Source organism: Argentina silus (assembly GCF_951799395.1).
Source record: "Argentina silus genome assembly, chromosome: 21".
In the NCBI taxonomy this organism is placed as follows: domain Eukaryota; kingdom Metazoa; phylum Chordata; class Actinopteri; order Argentiniformes; family Argentinidae; genus Argentina; species Argentina silus.
The window spans coordinates 12,091,015-12,106,144 of record NC_139675.1 but is presented as its reverse complement, the minus strand read 5'-3'; the positions used below and the strand labels follow the sequence as shown (position 1 = coordinate 12,106,144).

The window sequence follows — 15,130 nt, the reverse complement described above, 5'->3', positions numbered from 1 at the left end:
AACTTATAGGAATTGTATATATAATCTTTGCATTGCATGAGTGATTGTATAAGCAATCACATTTGTTTATCAATTTAATCAAAAATAGACTTAAAGACGGGGTGCTTCAACTTCTGATTTTACATAATACATCACTTTCTTTCCAGAAATAAATTGCAACACCACAGTACGGGTTTCATGACAGCGTCATGTTTTGTGACTGCATTGCCTGTTTAACGGCAGTGGGCGTTTCTGACCAGAGATGGCGCTGTTGAGTATATATTTTGTTTCAGTCCCGTTTCCCTCCATGGTTTCTCCTCTTCGAGTAACTTAGCGTTTGGCTCAGTTCATTATATAGTCCCATATTCTACCTCCATTCGGGCATCTCTCTGCCTTTGGACTGAGCAGAAATTCCACCAAAACCCAAGAGAGAAAAGTTTAACTTTCGTAGGGGTGAAGATGGACATGAAAAAGAGGATCCACTTGGAGCTAAGAAACAGGACACCATCTGATGTAAGTCGTGCCTTTTAAACCAAACCTTAGTTTTCTGGCTAGCCTTGCTAGCTTGCTACTTTTTTTTGCTTTTCAAGTGACCTGTGTAGCTAATGGTGACCACATGGGCTTAATGTTTCTCATTTATTTATAAGGAGGAAAATACTTTTACAGTAACAAGCTTTATCTCTTACACTGTCCCCGTTGGGGCGTGAAGGGGCAACAAGACGAGACAAGCTATATTCAATCGTTACTTTCGAAAGCCGATTCTTTTGCTTGCTGGCATTATTGCAGTGTTTTAACCGCTTCGCAGCCCCCTTGCTTGTCGATGGTGCACACACGGTTCGATTCGATTGCAACGTTGTTTCGACAATTTGTTAACTTCTACAAATTGGTGTTCAATAGCTAAGAGGGCTGCTTTTCCACGGTGCCACGGAATGGTTTATTTTATATAGCTAACTAGACCTTGGTAGCCATGTTTGTTGATAGCATAACTGCTAAAACGGGGCGCCCTTTATTACAATGCACTTTTAAATCCCCACAAGGTCCCTAATTGAATTTTTTTCAACATGCCCCACGATACTTTTGCGATATCATAACTGGGATCACGGGTGGAGTCATTGTAACAATTTTCCAGATTGGGTAGGGACCCAGATATTTAGCTGACCAGCTACGCAAACAAAAATTAGAGACTAGTTCTCACGAGTCATCCACATCTTTTTCGCAACAAAGTATCATTCTCGCTGGCCACAATATAATGTTGTTTTAATATTGCCAGCTTACCAATAGTCGAATGAAGTTATTGGGGGCATACAGATAATTGTCAATACTCGCCTCGCATTTACATCCTGTCAAATATTGAATTGATTGACATGAATTATATTCATAAACTAAATTCTGGCCCTGGTCGCTTGCTATCGAAATCTGATGGTCAGCTTGTTGGATACTTCGAATCATTCAGGCAGCAGCGGCCAGCGAGTGTTTGCTTCCCGCCATATTATCCCCTACTACAACGACCACCAAAGGGAACAAAATACTTATTGGAAGCGACAAAACATGCCCCAATATTGTATTTCATATTTCTTATCATTTAAAAAAAAAAGAAATCGAATTGACCGTCATGTATACGGGCAATAAACGAATAATATGTCGGTCGCCGGCTCGTAAACCAGCCAAGCCTCCTGCCTGAATGACACGAGACCGAACAAACGCGTTCGATGCTAAAACTCGACGACAACGCTCGCGGGCTTTCATGCAAATATTCATACAGATATTATACATTGAAAGTGAATTTCAAGTGATATTTTTACGTATTTACTGCATGTTAACAGTCGTCCCTCTCTACGAACAGTTGAGAGAACTCTGCATACTGTATCTCAGGAATCGCCATGTTGTCATTCTGTCGTCTTTGAAGCTGTGGAGAAAGGAACTCTCCATCTTTGTCTACTAATTTCCGTTCTGAATATTTCCTTCGACATTCGAACTGAAAATGCTGATATAATGTAACAAACTAGCCTAACGGTCTCTCGCTCGACGGCAAGGCAATCCATTTCCCCCTACAAGTTTGATTTGAAAATAAAAATGGTATCTTTACAGAGTATATTCGCAATCCTTCCCGTTGCTGTAGGGCGGCTAATGGCGGGCAGACAGACTTCTCCTGCAGCTCTCCTACTGCACGGCAGCTCTTAAAAGGGCAATGGCTAGCCTGTAGCGAGCTTGCTAACAGAAATCATTGCATTTGTCATTAGTGACTGCATCAGCGGCCGAGCGAAGTTGCAACTGTATTGTGCGGTTCTTCCTCGTGGCAGCAGTTTCAAAGAAACGTAAACCCCGTGGTGCTTTGACAAAAACACTCGAACAAAACAAACACTTTTATCGGTGATACAATAGCCTTGTCGCTGTTTGACTTTGTCATTGTGCGAATCATGATCTTTTGACGTTTGCCGTTTAACTTTTTGCACCCTTTTACCGAACATAGATTGCGCAACCACTGCCCGATTATTATTAAACATGAATTCCGCCTTTAAATCGAGTAAATGTTACATTTTAGTAGCAATGACCCGGGAAGTTGCAGGTATTTATACAGAAGTCACTGAAACATGAGACGAATAACAACGACTAATTTCAAAGGGTCCTTGTATAATACGTATTGGCAAAAAAAGGGTTAGGGTTATGATCTCCATCATTCCAAGTTGCAGGATTCAATCTCGTAATTTCTATGCCCCCTAGAAATGTTTCCAAGTATGAGACTGTAGTACATTATTGTAGCTAAAATATATATTTTTGGTTTTCTTCAACATAAATATGCAAAATGAAGTTGCAAGATGAGTGTGCATTAATTGCATAAATGTGTAAGCAGTTTCTAAGAATGCCAGGAATGAGGTTTATTGACATGGTCTTGTTTTTCTTTAAAAGGTACGAGAACTGGTCCTTGACAACTGCCGATCAAATGAAGGAAAAATTGAAGGCCTCACAGCAGAATTTGTCAACCTGGAATTCCTCAGTTTGATAAATGTCGGCTTAATCTCAGTCTCCAACCTTCCTAAACTTGGAAAACTTAAAAAGGTAACACGTTCCTCATTTTACTTGTAATCCAGCGAAATGTACAGTAAGAGGTGCCATGATTACCTGGTAGAAAGAGCCATTTGTTTTCTTTGTATAAACTGTTTTTTTTTTCTTTTCTGACAGCATTGTAATATATCCTCCCATTTTGTTTCAGTTGGAGCTTAGTGACAACAGAATCTCTGGTGGCCTTGACGTTTTAGCAGAGAAACTCCCCAATCTCACACATCTAAATCTAAGCGGAAACAAACTGAAAGACATCAGCACGTTGGAACCTTTGGTAGGTACACCAACGCCCCTGTAGAGCCCAATAGAATGCAACAACATCATGGCCCTGTTTGAATACTGTCAAATTAATCTTGAAGTAATCACTGATTCTACATGATTGGATTGGTCAAAACAAGCTTTCACCAATCAAGTCATATCAGTCAGACCAGTGATTGCCTTACTTGAGTAAGGCAGGAAAAACGGATGCATTTGAAGTATATTCATTCAATCAGGGCCTGTTATTCACACTGCTGACTCTCATTTGATTTGACAGAAAAAGCTAGACAACCTGAAGAGTCTGGATCTGTTCAACTGTGAAGTAACAAACCTGAATGACTACAGAGAGAGCGTCTTCAAGCTCCTCCCCCAGCTCACCTACCTGGACGGGTATGACATGGAGGACCGCGAGGCGTCCGACTCCGACGGAGAGGTGGACGGGGCGGATGATGACGATGACGATGAAGGTGAGGATCCTCTAGTCGTTTTCCTTCCTTGGCACACTTCAAGGTGTTTTTCAACGTCGTCAGTAGCGGTGCAAGATGGCATGACGGTTTGATCTTGGCGTTGTTTTGCAGAGGGGGAGGAGGAAGAGGATGAGGACGGAGAGGAGGAGGACTTTGACGAGGATGATGACGATGACGATGAAGAGGAGGGGGTAGAAGGAGAGGATGACGACGAGGTCAGCGTAGAGGAGGTAAAAAGCCTTGTTTGTATTGTTTGTTTGTAAAATGAGGGTTTCTTGGAGGTTATGTTGTCCTGTTTATACGGACCTTTTTGTTTTGTCCTTTATTCCCAGGAGGAAGACTTTGGCCAGGGCGGCGAAGTTGACAGTGGGGATGATGATGACGACGACGACGAAGATGGTTTGTTTCTTTCTTTGTATACGTCCGAGAATCATTTCAATGTCATCTTCTACGTATCTTCACTTTGGTAGACCAGCATGAATGACACTCTCTCTTTTCCCACCAGAAGCAGAGGCTGCCGTCAAAGGCGAGAAGAGAAAGCGAGATCCAGAAGACGACGAAGACGAGGATGACGAGGACGACGAGGACGACGATTAAGAGCAGAAGAAAAGGAGAGCCTATCGAGTTACCAACCCCTTTCCCCTCTTCTTTCTACACCCAGACACCCACCCCTCCAACCACACCCTGCCTCTACTCCACGTCTCTCCCCCCCAGCTCTGAGCCCCCATGTGGGGCAAGACTGTACCGGACGGGTGGGCCGAGTGGCTCTGCGCCCCATGGAACCTAGAACCATGGAACCATGGAACGGTTCTCAAGCAGCCCACCACTCAGCATTCCACAATTTCACTGTCAACCCTTCTTTGTGTATTCCCACGTGAGGACTTTGGGACTGGTATCTAGTTTTGGGTCTGTGCTTTTAATATTTTGTTGGATGAATTATTATGTTTTTGTTGTTGGGTTTATATTTTATTTCCCCCCCCCCCCCCTCTCTTATTTTCGTCTTTGTTTTTGTTTTTTCCTTCCCTTATTTTCCCAATAAAATTATTGCTATAGCAACTGTGCGACGAGCGAGCTATAATTTTTAGTGTGGCCGCCTGTTGCACAAATCAAGGTTGTAGCTACATTTTTACTTTCTGTATGACGACAAAAAAAAAAAAACTTTGTAAATAAAATGTTAACATTTTGCGCTTTTGCTCTCCTCCGGTCCTGCTTTTCTCGTCATGTTGTGAGGTTATGATATATAATCAGATTATTTAACAGTCATTGTCGATATGAGTAACACTCCTGTGCCATCAGATGTATAGATCCATATGTACATAGAGAGAGAGAGAATGCCTCAACCCCAAATTAATGGATAAGATGTGCAACAAATTAAATCAGGAAATTAGACAGCGCTCATCTTTCCCTTTCATTTGGGGTTGAGGCATATAGCTGGATCTTCACGACAGATGGTCCGGGACACATATAGAGAGTCCAGCACCGCAGTGGGTCACTGCAGTGTGAACGGTCTCACTCCCATAGACATTATGCACCAAATGCCTCAGATGCAATGCATACCTCAGTCAGTCTAGAAGAAGACAGTGTTTTAAACATGTCTTTTGTCCTCATGTTGGTACAATGCTGTGATGGTAAAGAATGACATCCTAGCTTGTTGGCAGTTGAAATACACCAGATGGTAGCCTACATCCAGGCACAACGGTATCAATGTTCAATAGGGTCTGTTCTACACATCCATTGGACACTTCGCTGGTGTCATGTAAGACCACACAAACAAGTTTCATTGTTGGATGAATGTCAGACAACATCACTACAATGTATACAAGATATAAGCCATAGAAGTCTCAGCTGTTAGGGAGGGAGACTATGTTTAAGACCAAACTCGGGAGTCAGAATGTGTACTATGTTCTCAAGGCTGTACTTACACTACTACCTTTCTCTTCAGGCAACTTCTGAATGCTTAACCAAACAGGTCAGGCAGGCAACCTTTTACAGGAATGGGAAACTGTTAGCCTTCACATGTTACAGCCTGAGAGGGGGAGTGGGAGGGGGATGGAGGTAGGGGGTTAACTTTTTACCCCTCAGTGTCAACAATCCCTACTGAGCATGAGCAAAGGACTAGCTATGATGCCAGCTAAAAAGGGACTGGGAGGGTATTGAGTTGTATAAAAGGGGGTTTGTAACACCTATTCATCAGTTAAAACTGCTATTTCAAATAGCAATGTCAGTTATATCAGTATATGTCTCTATGCAAAGTGTTGCGGATGAGCATCTGATGAGCAAACATTTTTATGACTGCCACATTTTAAGTGGTTGCATTAAGGGAAATTTATTTTGATTTGCAACCAGAAATGAAAATGCTTGACAAATTGATCACAGCAAATGAAATAATCCAAATATTGTTTTCATCTCCTTTTTATTCTCTATACCTGGTGTATTTCTTTACATATTTAAAAACAATATACAGTATATTCAGCATAACAAGACAAAATTAGATTCATTTTATACATTTTTTCTATATTTCACTGTGTTTCTGTGTAGTGTGTGTACATTATTATTCTTTTTGGAAGACATTATAAGATCAATTAAAAAAAAAAAAAAAAAAAAAAAATGCAGCTTGAATCTTAGGCACAGTAAGGCTCATGATATTGCAGTAACTCTCAATGAACCATCCATTCATATCATCCGTCAAAGCTACTACTTTAGGTTGGGGTCAGTTGAATTTCAAAGGAGGAAGTCAATTTGAATTAGCATTCAATGATTGCAAATAGAGCATTTATTTTTAATATCTTCTCAATAAACTGAAAAAAATAAGCTTTTTACATCAAAAGGCTTTCCATTTAAAATTGAAATCGAATTGACCGCAACCCTGCTGTCTACTGCTAAAACAATATTGCTCCTATTAAATGCACAGAGGGGCACAGACAGGATTTCCTGGATTATTAACATGCCATTTAGTCCCTGCAATGGTTTGGTCTTGTACAGTATGTATGTGATTTGGTCTTGGCTCAATTGTATGGTTAATGATTTGGTCTTGGTCTAGATACAGCTATTATCCGCTCCAAAATACGTTTAGTGACCTAAATCAAAGCGTAGCACTAGCACCATAGTAGTTGAAGGATGCAGTTGGCAGACAGGCCAACAGTAGATGGCAAGCGATTGTGGTTGGCAGTGACTGCAACACAGGCCCACACTACAGTACATCTAGTATTGCTTAGGTGGACATGCCAGGACAGACAATCTACATGTGCCCTACAATGACTCATGTGTGATCATACCCCCCCCCCGTATGGTACATGTGGACCCCTGTGGACCATTTCAACAGCACTGAGAACCAACTCTGTCAGATGGTGCAAGTTTGTAATCTCATCATCACCACGTTCCGCAACAGTTACTCAAAACAGGAAACGCATGGATAACTTCCTCCTGGCTGTGTGATTAACACATTTCAGGCACACCGATGAAGACGACATGACTCAGAGAATCACAAAGGAATCCAGAGCTTCAGGTTACGGCACCGATTGTCTCACAAATTCAGGCCAATTTTTTGAATAGAGAAAAGAAACCAATCGGACGCCACTAGGAGGCAAGGGCACATTCAGGCCACTCCAGTGCCATCAATGGACATCAACTGTCCCCAAAAGGAAGAGGCTGAACAAGAATGACACCATGTGGACATAGGGATCTGCAGCTGCAGCAGGACAGGGTGAGCGTAGGCTACTGTTTAGCTAGTAGCTATGAGGGGGCTTGTGGTAGGCAGTCCACTGAGTTTAAAAGCTCACTCACGGCTGTAAGATATCAACAAGTGTGTTAAATGGTTTAGCAAAGTAGTGCTTGCTTCTTCTACAACATTTAGTCAGGTGAAATATGGGAATATACTGTCACTAATGGATGGCAATGCGACACTGGGGGGGGGGGGGGGGTTATGTAATCTGAAACAGGGACACTAACACATTGTAGGAAGGCCTGCGTCTATTCATGCTGCGTCCCAACTATCCATTCTTCTCCTGAGGTATGCACTTTCCCACATGAATTTATAAGCAACGGATTGGTCGAAGCATGGACACTTAGACCAAGCCATTCCCGTTTTAAATCCATCTGGAAGAGGGCACACTTCAGGAGAAGGGTGCAGAAATGGGACCGAGCATCAGGCTGACTCAGACAGGTACACTGTGGCGTGGTGGTTGGAGTTTGCCCTCCAGTCAATAAGTAAACCCTGTCTCTGCAGTACACCTAACCCACCAGAGGGGTCAGAGACCAACAATGACACATTCTAGAACCTTGGAGGCCTATTATGACAGAGCGCTGTGAGTGACCATCATTCAACAGGACACCCCCCTGGCGACACACATTCACTTGTTCTCTTGATGTCTTTTCACAAGTGTTAGACAAGGTACAGATTCAGCTCACAGTGGTAATTTCTCGTAATGTGTGTGTGTCGTTCATGTTTGCAATTGGTCTTGTATAGAATGTCCATATTGACATGTCAAATACAGTGAAACGTGTGCAGGGACTGTGGATCTTTGATTGTCTGGCATATGCAAGATCCATAATGTTCAAATTCCATTCATTTCCACAGTAATTCAGTTTGAGCCATTTTGCCATGAAACGTGTTTAGTGCTTGTGGCATTAAAGCAAAGGAAATGAATCCAAAGGCCAAGATTGGAACGCTCATGGTCAACCTGCTCTCAACACATTCATTCCCTTTTTGTAATTCCCTTCCTCTTTCTGCTTCACCAATCACTTGGATAAGCACTTATACATTAACACAATATTTAGTTCCCTGTGTGTGTGTGTGTATATATATATACACACATATACACACACATACATACATACATACACACACAACACTTTATTAGGAACACCTGTACACCTTCTCATGGTGGAGGTGGTGTAGTGGTGTGGGGAATGTTTTCTTGGCACACTTTGGGCCTGTTAATACCAATCAATCATCACTTGAATGCCACAGCCTATTTGAGTATTGTTGCTGACCATGTGCATCCTTTCATGGCCACAATTTACCAATCTTCTTACGGCTACATCCAGCATGATAATGCACCATGTCGCAAAGCAAAAGTCATCTCAAATTGGTTTCACGAACATGACAATGAGTTCAGTGTGCTTCAGTGGCCTTTCCAGTCACCGGATCTGAATCCAAGAGAACACCTTTGGGATGTGGTAGAACGGGAGATTCACAGCTTGAAAGTGCACCTGAAAAATCTGCAGGAATTGCATGATGTCATCATGGACCAGAATCTCAAAGGAATGTTTCAAACATCTTGTGGAATCAATGCCACAAACAATTGAGGCTGTTTTGAGAGCAAAGTATTAGTATAGTGTTCCTAATAAAGTTCTCGGTGAGTGTACACACACACACACACACACACACACACACACACACACTTGTTTTATAAGTTTCATACTTCTGAGGACAGAGTGGCTACAGAACACATTAACCAGCACCAAAGTTGAGACGGTGACATCCTAAACCAGTTGGGTGCCCTAGTTCCTATACCACAGGATGTGACACGGATGGACTGTGTAGTATATGATAGCTGCAGACATACTACATTAAGCAGTGAAAGCCCAAAGTGGCTCTGTGGCCGTTGGTGCGAACACAGACGAGGCATGAGACGATCCAGACGATGCATTACCTCAACCATGCCATCCTGTGTATTCAGTGAGGCGAGGTGTTCAGTTCAACGTTGCAGATAGAAATGTAATGTAATGTGTAGACCTGGCATGACAAGTCACTTCTACCTGTACTACACAGCACATATCATTTCTATCTGAACGTTCGCAACGTTCCAGCGTCCTGAAAAGGCCCCTAGCCTTCACCACGTGTCTAACTGATTTTTATTTCTCTTCTCCTTCTTCTAACTCTCCTTTATTTGTTCATCTTTTTGATAACTGTACAGTACGGTGAAGTCACTACTCTCTCTCTCCCCTCCACCCCCCCCGTGGTGTGACAGTGTGATAGTGTTGCATGTAAAGTGAATTTGTCTTTAGCACCAGAACTGACAACTTCCTGGTTGCGACTTAACATCACCGGTGCATGTGTGTGTGTGTGTGTGTGTTTGCGTGTGTGCAAAGCATGCTGGGCATTCTGAGCAATTGTTGTTGAAAATAATTTTCATTGTTCATCATTTCATTCATATGGCTAGCTTTTTGAGTCCACAAGTAAAAAGACAGAATAAATAAATGCTAAAATTAAAAAAACTAAACAAAACTGCAATTCCCCCAAATGGCTTCTGGTACAGAGATGGTGTATTTGTCAGCTGCTGGGCAACGATTGTAGTTTCATTTGATTGATCTTACTCCAGATTACCAATCATTAAAACAAATGCAGCTTCATTAAATGCGAACAAGCTTTAGTACATACCTCCCCATTTCATTCAATATTTAACAGAGTCTCTCTCTCAACGGACTCAAACACCCCAGCCAGATCTCCAGCGCCCAGATACAGTAGTTTAAATATGCAAAAATCACAAAAGCGTAGAAAATAAATTCAGTGTATCTTACAATCATGTGACGTCCCCTTTGCACTGAGACAACGTTCATAATAGCAAACAGACAACCACTCATTCAATTAAGACAGGCATGTCCATCTTTTTTTCAAATAAAAAAGGGCCTCTAAAATACAAAATAAAAAAGACAACACAAACTACAGCAAACTTGCATAGCTCTGGAGCATACAAAATAAAAAATAAAAAAAGGGGGGGGGGGGGGGGCAGTTGTTGGTAGCGTTAAAATATGTTCCATAATAATGAGAGACTGATTGAGTGTATGGGTGTATGTACATGAGAGGGAAATATGTGCACCATGAAAAGCCTGGGTGAGACCATAGCTGATCAAGAGGCAGGACAGAGACAGAGACAGGCCCATAGAGACCCCAATATTACCTGGGGTAAAGGCTTTGAGGGGAGAGGGGGCTGGACTGGGAGGGTGTTCATTGCAGTGAAACCCCCAGGGGTGTGGAAAGGGAAAGTGACCGGGAGGAGGGTGCTGAGACAACCCCAGGGAGAGGTGCTGGAGGTGGGGGGGGGGCCAGGGATGCCTCTCTCAGTGGAAGTTCCTCACATTATTGATCTCCAGCTCCAGCTGTTTAATGCGAACGTCCCTCTGGTTCAGCATCTCCCTCAGACAACGGATCTCCTCCTGCTGCTTGTGGAACCTCATACGCAGCTGGAGAGAGGACACGTCGAGAGAACACACACACACACACACACACACACACACACACACAATTAAGAACGAACACACCGGATGGGAATAGAACAAGTGTGTGATTAGGACATGGATACACCATGTACCAGGTAGGCTGAACACACTGAAACCCCCCCTCCCTACCTCGTTCTCAGTTTTGGGTGGAGAGCAGAGCAGGGGGTCTTGCCCATTGCTGATTGACATCCGGCTCCTGTCCTCCTGCTGTGAGTCCTTGCCCTCCTTGCTGCCCAGCTGCTCCTCGATGTATGCCAGCTGCGACAGCCCCGGCCTGCTCTGGGACCGCCGAGTGTCCAGGGAGCTGCTCTGTCCCTTGCCGGGGGTCAGCTCTTGGTAGGTGTCCACTACTCTACTCCCAGGCTTCAGGGACATCAGCACCGGGCCTGCAGGTGAGGGATGTACTATTAGCCCTCAGAAATCAACATTGTTGATTTGAGTAAGACATGTCTCAATGACAAGTTATACCAACGCATACACAGTAACACACGTGTTGAGGCGGGCGTTTAACGTGTGACTTGACCCTGTTCGGTGCTGTCCCTGTACTGCATTTCCATGTACGTTACGTTTTTTGACTTCACTTGTTAACACTAGAAGCCCTAAGCCGTCATTACTGACCATAGTACCCAAAGTGAGGTCTGGAGACATCCATTTGTTGACGTTAGTGTAACAATGTAATCATTGAACTAGATCAATGCCATGGAGAAAAAAAATGCTGTGGTTGTGGTTAGTCAGGACTTAACAATCATTAGTATACCACATTTTGCATTTTAAAAGAGCTACATATTGAATATAACATACTGACATGACGTATTTCAACCTGCAGTCAAATGTAGAGCACATTACAGATTGAGGGTCACTTCCCATGCGGCCAATTTTTGACAGAGTGGAAAACTCCCGCTTCCGTTTTTGCAATCAACTTGTTTGCCCACGAAATTGACGGGAAGAGGTTGTCAATTTCTGCCTTTGCAGCCGTATTAGAATTAAGGTTTCAATGGACAACACGGAGTGCAGTAACTGTTTTTTCATAGACCTGCTAAACGCACACACAAGGGAGAGCAAATTGTTTGCCTCATCCATTATCCACATCATTACGCATTGACTGCCCACTTTAGGTATTGTTATCAACATCACCCGCCTTAACACACAGTCTACATACACACATGGGAGGAGATATCATTGGACGCTTATTGAAAACTAGGTCTAAATAGAGAAAAACAATGTGGCTTCAGTAAAATCATAAGCCTGCATTTCAACATAAGGGTGTGATGAACGTGAACTTGGAGATGTCTATCAATGCTTCCAGATTTCTTTCTGTGTGTGATTTTGAAATTGGAACAACACTATTATGTTAAGAAACAGACATTTAGGAACAGTCAGGGAAGGAGGAGGACATCAGCAGAGTTACTTTATTCTAAAGTGTCACATCATGCCCGTGGACCTCCGTTGGGACAGCTAGTGTTAAATGGCAGGGGAGATGTCACATGACAACATATGCTATAGGGTTTAGACCCCCCCACCCCATGCTACAGGATTTAGCCCCCCGCCCCCCCCCCCCCCACCCAAACTCAGTGGTGACCTCTGACCTTTGTCCATGCCACTTAGCCACTCCTCGGCGGTCAGGGCTGCCACATTCCCCCTCGTCATGGGGTAGAGGTCCTCCTGGTACGACTCCGACTGCAGGATGCACACACACGCACACACACACACACACACACACACACACGGTATGAATAAAGAGAACGATGAGTCACAACAAACTTGTCCATCTAACTCAGAACCAGAACTAAGTTGGTTACTGTTTCCACTGGTAAGACTACAAGCGGACCCTTCACCGCTCCTGTTAGATGTCTGCCTGTTGGTGCCCGTTACGTCACGTCTTTCCTAATTCTACATTACATTCAAAATACATCTGGAATATAGGACACGTTTGAATTCCCATTACTTTGCCCTTTGTGGACATCCGAGTCATTAGATGTACATGATAGTCAGTGGTAGTCTGTGGCTCTTACCCGGCGGGGTACGATCATCGAGAGAGGCTCGATCAGACTCTTGATCGTCACCAGCTTGTAGAACCTGAACACCTCACAGGTGCACACATCCAGCCCTCTCTTTGGCATAATACCTGAAGAGGACACGCACACACACACACACCCCAAGAGTTAGTTACAGAGCATAAATACAACCAACAGAATAACATAAGCAAGCATGCATGCACACACACACAGCTTCCACCACTGCTAATGCCAGTATTATTTTATTACTTGTGTTGTGTGGCCTTGACAACTGACATCATTTCCACATTGCCGACTATGCAAGAGGACTGACTGAGTGATGCGCTGTGGCTGTTTTGACTAGTCAAAGTAAGAAGGCTCATTTGCACATCTGGTTTGGTTGCAGGTGCACCAGAGTCAATACACAGGAAGAGAGGGGATGAGTGGAGATCAACACTTAACGTGTGTGTGTGTGTGTGTGTGTGTGTGTGTGTGTTGCTCTTACCCATTCCCTTCTGAGGTAGATGTGAGCGATACTCTGTGAGGAACTGCATGTAGGGCTTCTCTGAGCTGATCTCATAGTACCTGATATTGCCATCCCCCTGAGAGAAGGAGAGAGAGAGAGGGAGAAGGAGAGAGAGAGAGACTACATTATAACCAAGACCCTGCGCAACTCCTTTCAACAATATTTACTGTCTAGTGTTCATGTATTGCGATTGATGAGTGTGTGTGGTGATTCTAAAACAGCTAGACTTGGAGATGCACCTTCCCAGCAATGTAGAGCATGTGTGTGTCCGGGTCGTAGAAGGGGAACAGGACCCCCGACGAACCGTCTAGGTCCTCTTGTAACAACGGTACAGCGAGGTCCTCCTGAAGAACACACACAGGCACACACACACACACACACAGGCGTACACACACACACACACCAAAGAGTGAAAGAGAGAACACAATGAATCAAAAGGAACACCACAACATAGGGCCAACTTACTGCTATAGGACCTTTTGGTGTTCATCATAGATGGATTTATCATAAACATCACTCACAGTGCAGAATTAAAAACATTGAGTGCCCCCTTAATCTGCGCATTAGTCCTAATCCCCCGCCCACTCACGACACGCACGTCAAAACACACCAGCCGCATATCAACATGCATCTGTTTACATACAACACGTTTGTTTTTTGTGCAACCTATACTAATAGACGGATTAAGACGCTCGGAAATGACATATCCGACATGGACGATGGTATTCTGTTTGGGGCTTTTGCATAATATCATCCTACAGTGCCCACAAGATTCCCATTGTTGGAAATACTGTCAGTTCACCGCTTTGGCCACAAGGGGGCATGATTGCCTGAGCTCATAGCTCTCACCTTCTTTTGTATGAATCCCACTGACATCAATTGAGAAGGTATTGTCAGAGCACAAGCACAAGGTACTGTGGCAGCCGGATGGGAGTGAGGAGGGGAATGGTAATAGAGGATAGATATGCAGCAGTGCGCTGGCTCCACCCCATGCCCATATTAGGGCTTCCTGCTCAATGAGCTGCACCTGGGGAGAATCCCAGCGCACCCGAGAGTAATCACGTGGCTGAGCAACAGAGGTGCAGCACTCAGCCCAGGAAGAGTACGGCAAGGGAAAACAACCGGAGAACAGCGAGTAGTGAGATAAGTGAATTACAGTGCTGTGTGCCTCGACCTTCTGACGACCCCACTGAAAGACCCAACCTGGACCGTAAGAGAATCTGCCTCCGTGTACCGACCCCTGCTCGACCCACGACGATTCTCCAGGATTAAGGATTCACTGCAAACTACCATTGACTCTCTCCCCCTTTCCCCGTGGAAGTTCAATAAAAATCCAGTTGAGATTTCATTTATTAGGTTGCGAATCTCGGTTGTTATTTGGCTTGGTTTCGTGGCAACTCCACACTCCCTGGGGTTTGTCACAGTACAAATATGCTTCACATACTCTGTGTCCGGCGATGAAGAAAGTCCTACCTGATCCCAGAGGGCCATCTGTCGATGGTTCCACCTGGAGTTGCCGGTGGAAAGCAGCATCTTCAGGTTCCCCAGGAACAGCACCTTGCTGGCCTTGTGGTTCTTACAGTTGGCCTCCTGCAACCAAGACACACACACACACACGGATATGG

At 44.0% G+C, this 15,130-nt stretch overlaps 2 protein-coding genes across 4 annotated transcripts in view; one reads left to right on the top strand and one right to left on the bottom strand.

Annotated features, from left to right (window-relative positions):
- anp32b (acidic (leucine-rich) nuclear phosphoprotein 32 family, member B) overlaps positions 1–4,821 on the top strand; it is a 5,134-nt gene extending 313 nt beyond the window's left edge. The window contains exons 1-7 of one of the 2 annotated variants that reach the window (XM_083693085.1): positions 1–492; positions 2,887–3,036; positions 3,191–3,313; positions 3,575–3,764; positions 3,876–3,994; positions 4,097–4,163; positions 4,270–4,821. The exon at positions 1–492 is cut by the window's left edge and continues 313 nt beyond it. In XM_083693085.1, the coding sequence (XP_083549211.1) occupies positions 439–492; positions 2,887–3,036; positions 3,191–3,313; positions 3,575–3,764; positions 3,876–3,994; positions 4,097–4,163; positions 4,270–4,361 (795 nt within the window). In that variant the 5' untranslated portion in view covers positions 1–438 and the 3' untranslated portion in view covers positions 4,362–4,821. The remainder of the gene's footprint in view (positions 493–2,886; positions 3,037–3,190; positions 3,314–3,574; positions 3,765–3,875; positions 3,995–4,096; positions 4,164–4,269) is intronic. The other variant, XM_083693084.1, reaches the window with a different exon arrangement.
- Positions 4,822–6,311: 1,490 nt separating this feature from the next.
- coro2aa (coronin 2Aa) overlaps positions 6,312–15,130 on the bottom strand; it is a 34,354-nt gene continuing 25,535 nt past the window's right edge. For both annotated transcript variants that reach the window (XM_083693082.1, XM_083693083.1), the window contains exons 6-12: positions 14,979–15,095; positions 13,745–13,849; positions 13,485–13,581; positions 12,998–13,110; positions 12,572–12,662; positions 11,115–11,371; positions 6,312–10,949 (exon numbers count right to left, since the gene is read on the bottom strand). In XM_083693082.1, the coding sequence (XP_083549208.1) occupies positions 10,827–10,949; positions 11,115–11,371; positions 12,572–12,662; positions 12,998–13,110; positions 13,485–13,581; positions 13,745–13,849; positions 14,979–15,095 (903 nt within the window). In that variant the 3' untranslated portion in view covers positions 6,312–10,826. The remainder of the gene's footprint in view (positions 10,950–11,114; positions 11,372–12,571; positions 12,663–12,997; positions 13,111–13,484; positions 13,582–13,744; positions 13,850–14,978; positions 15,096–15,130) is intronic.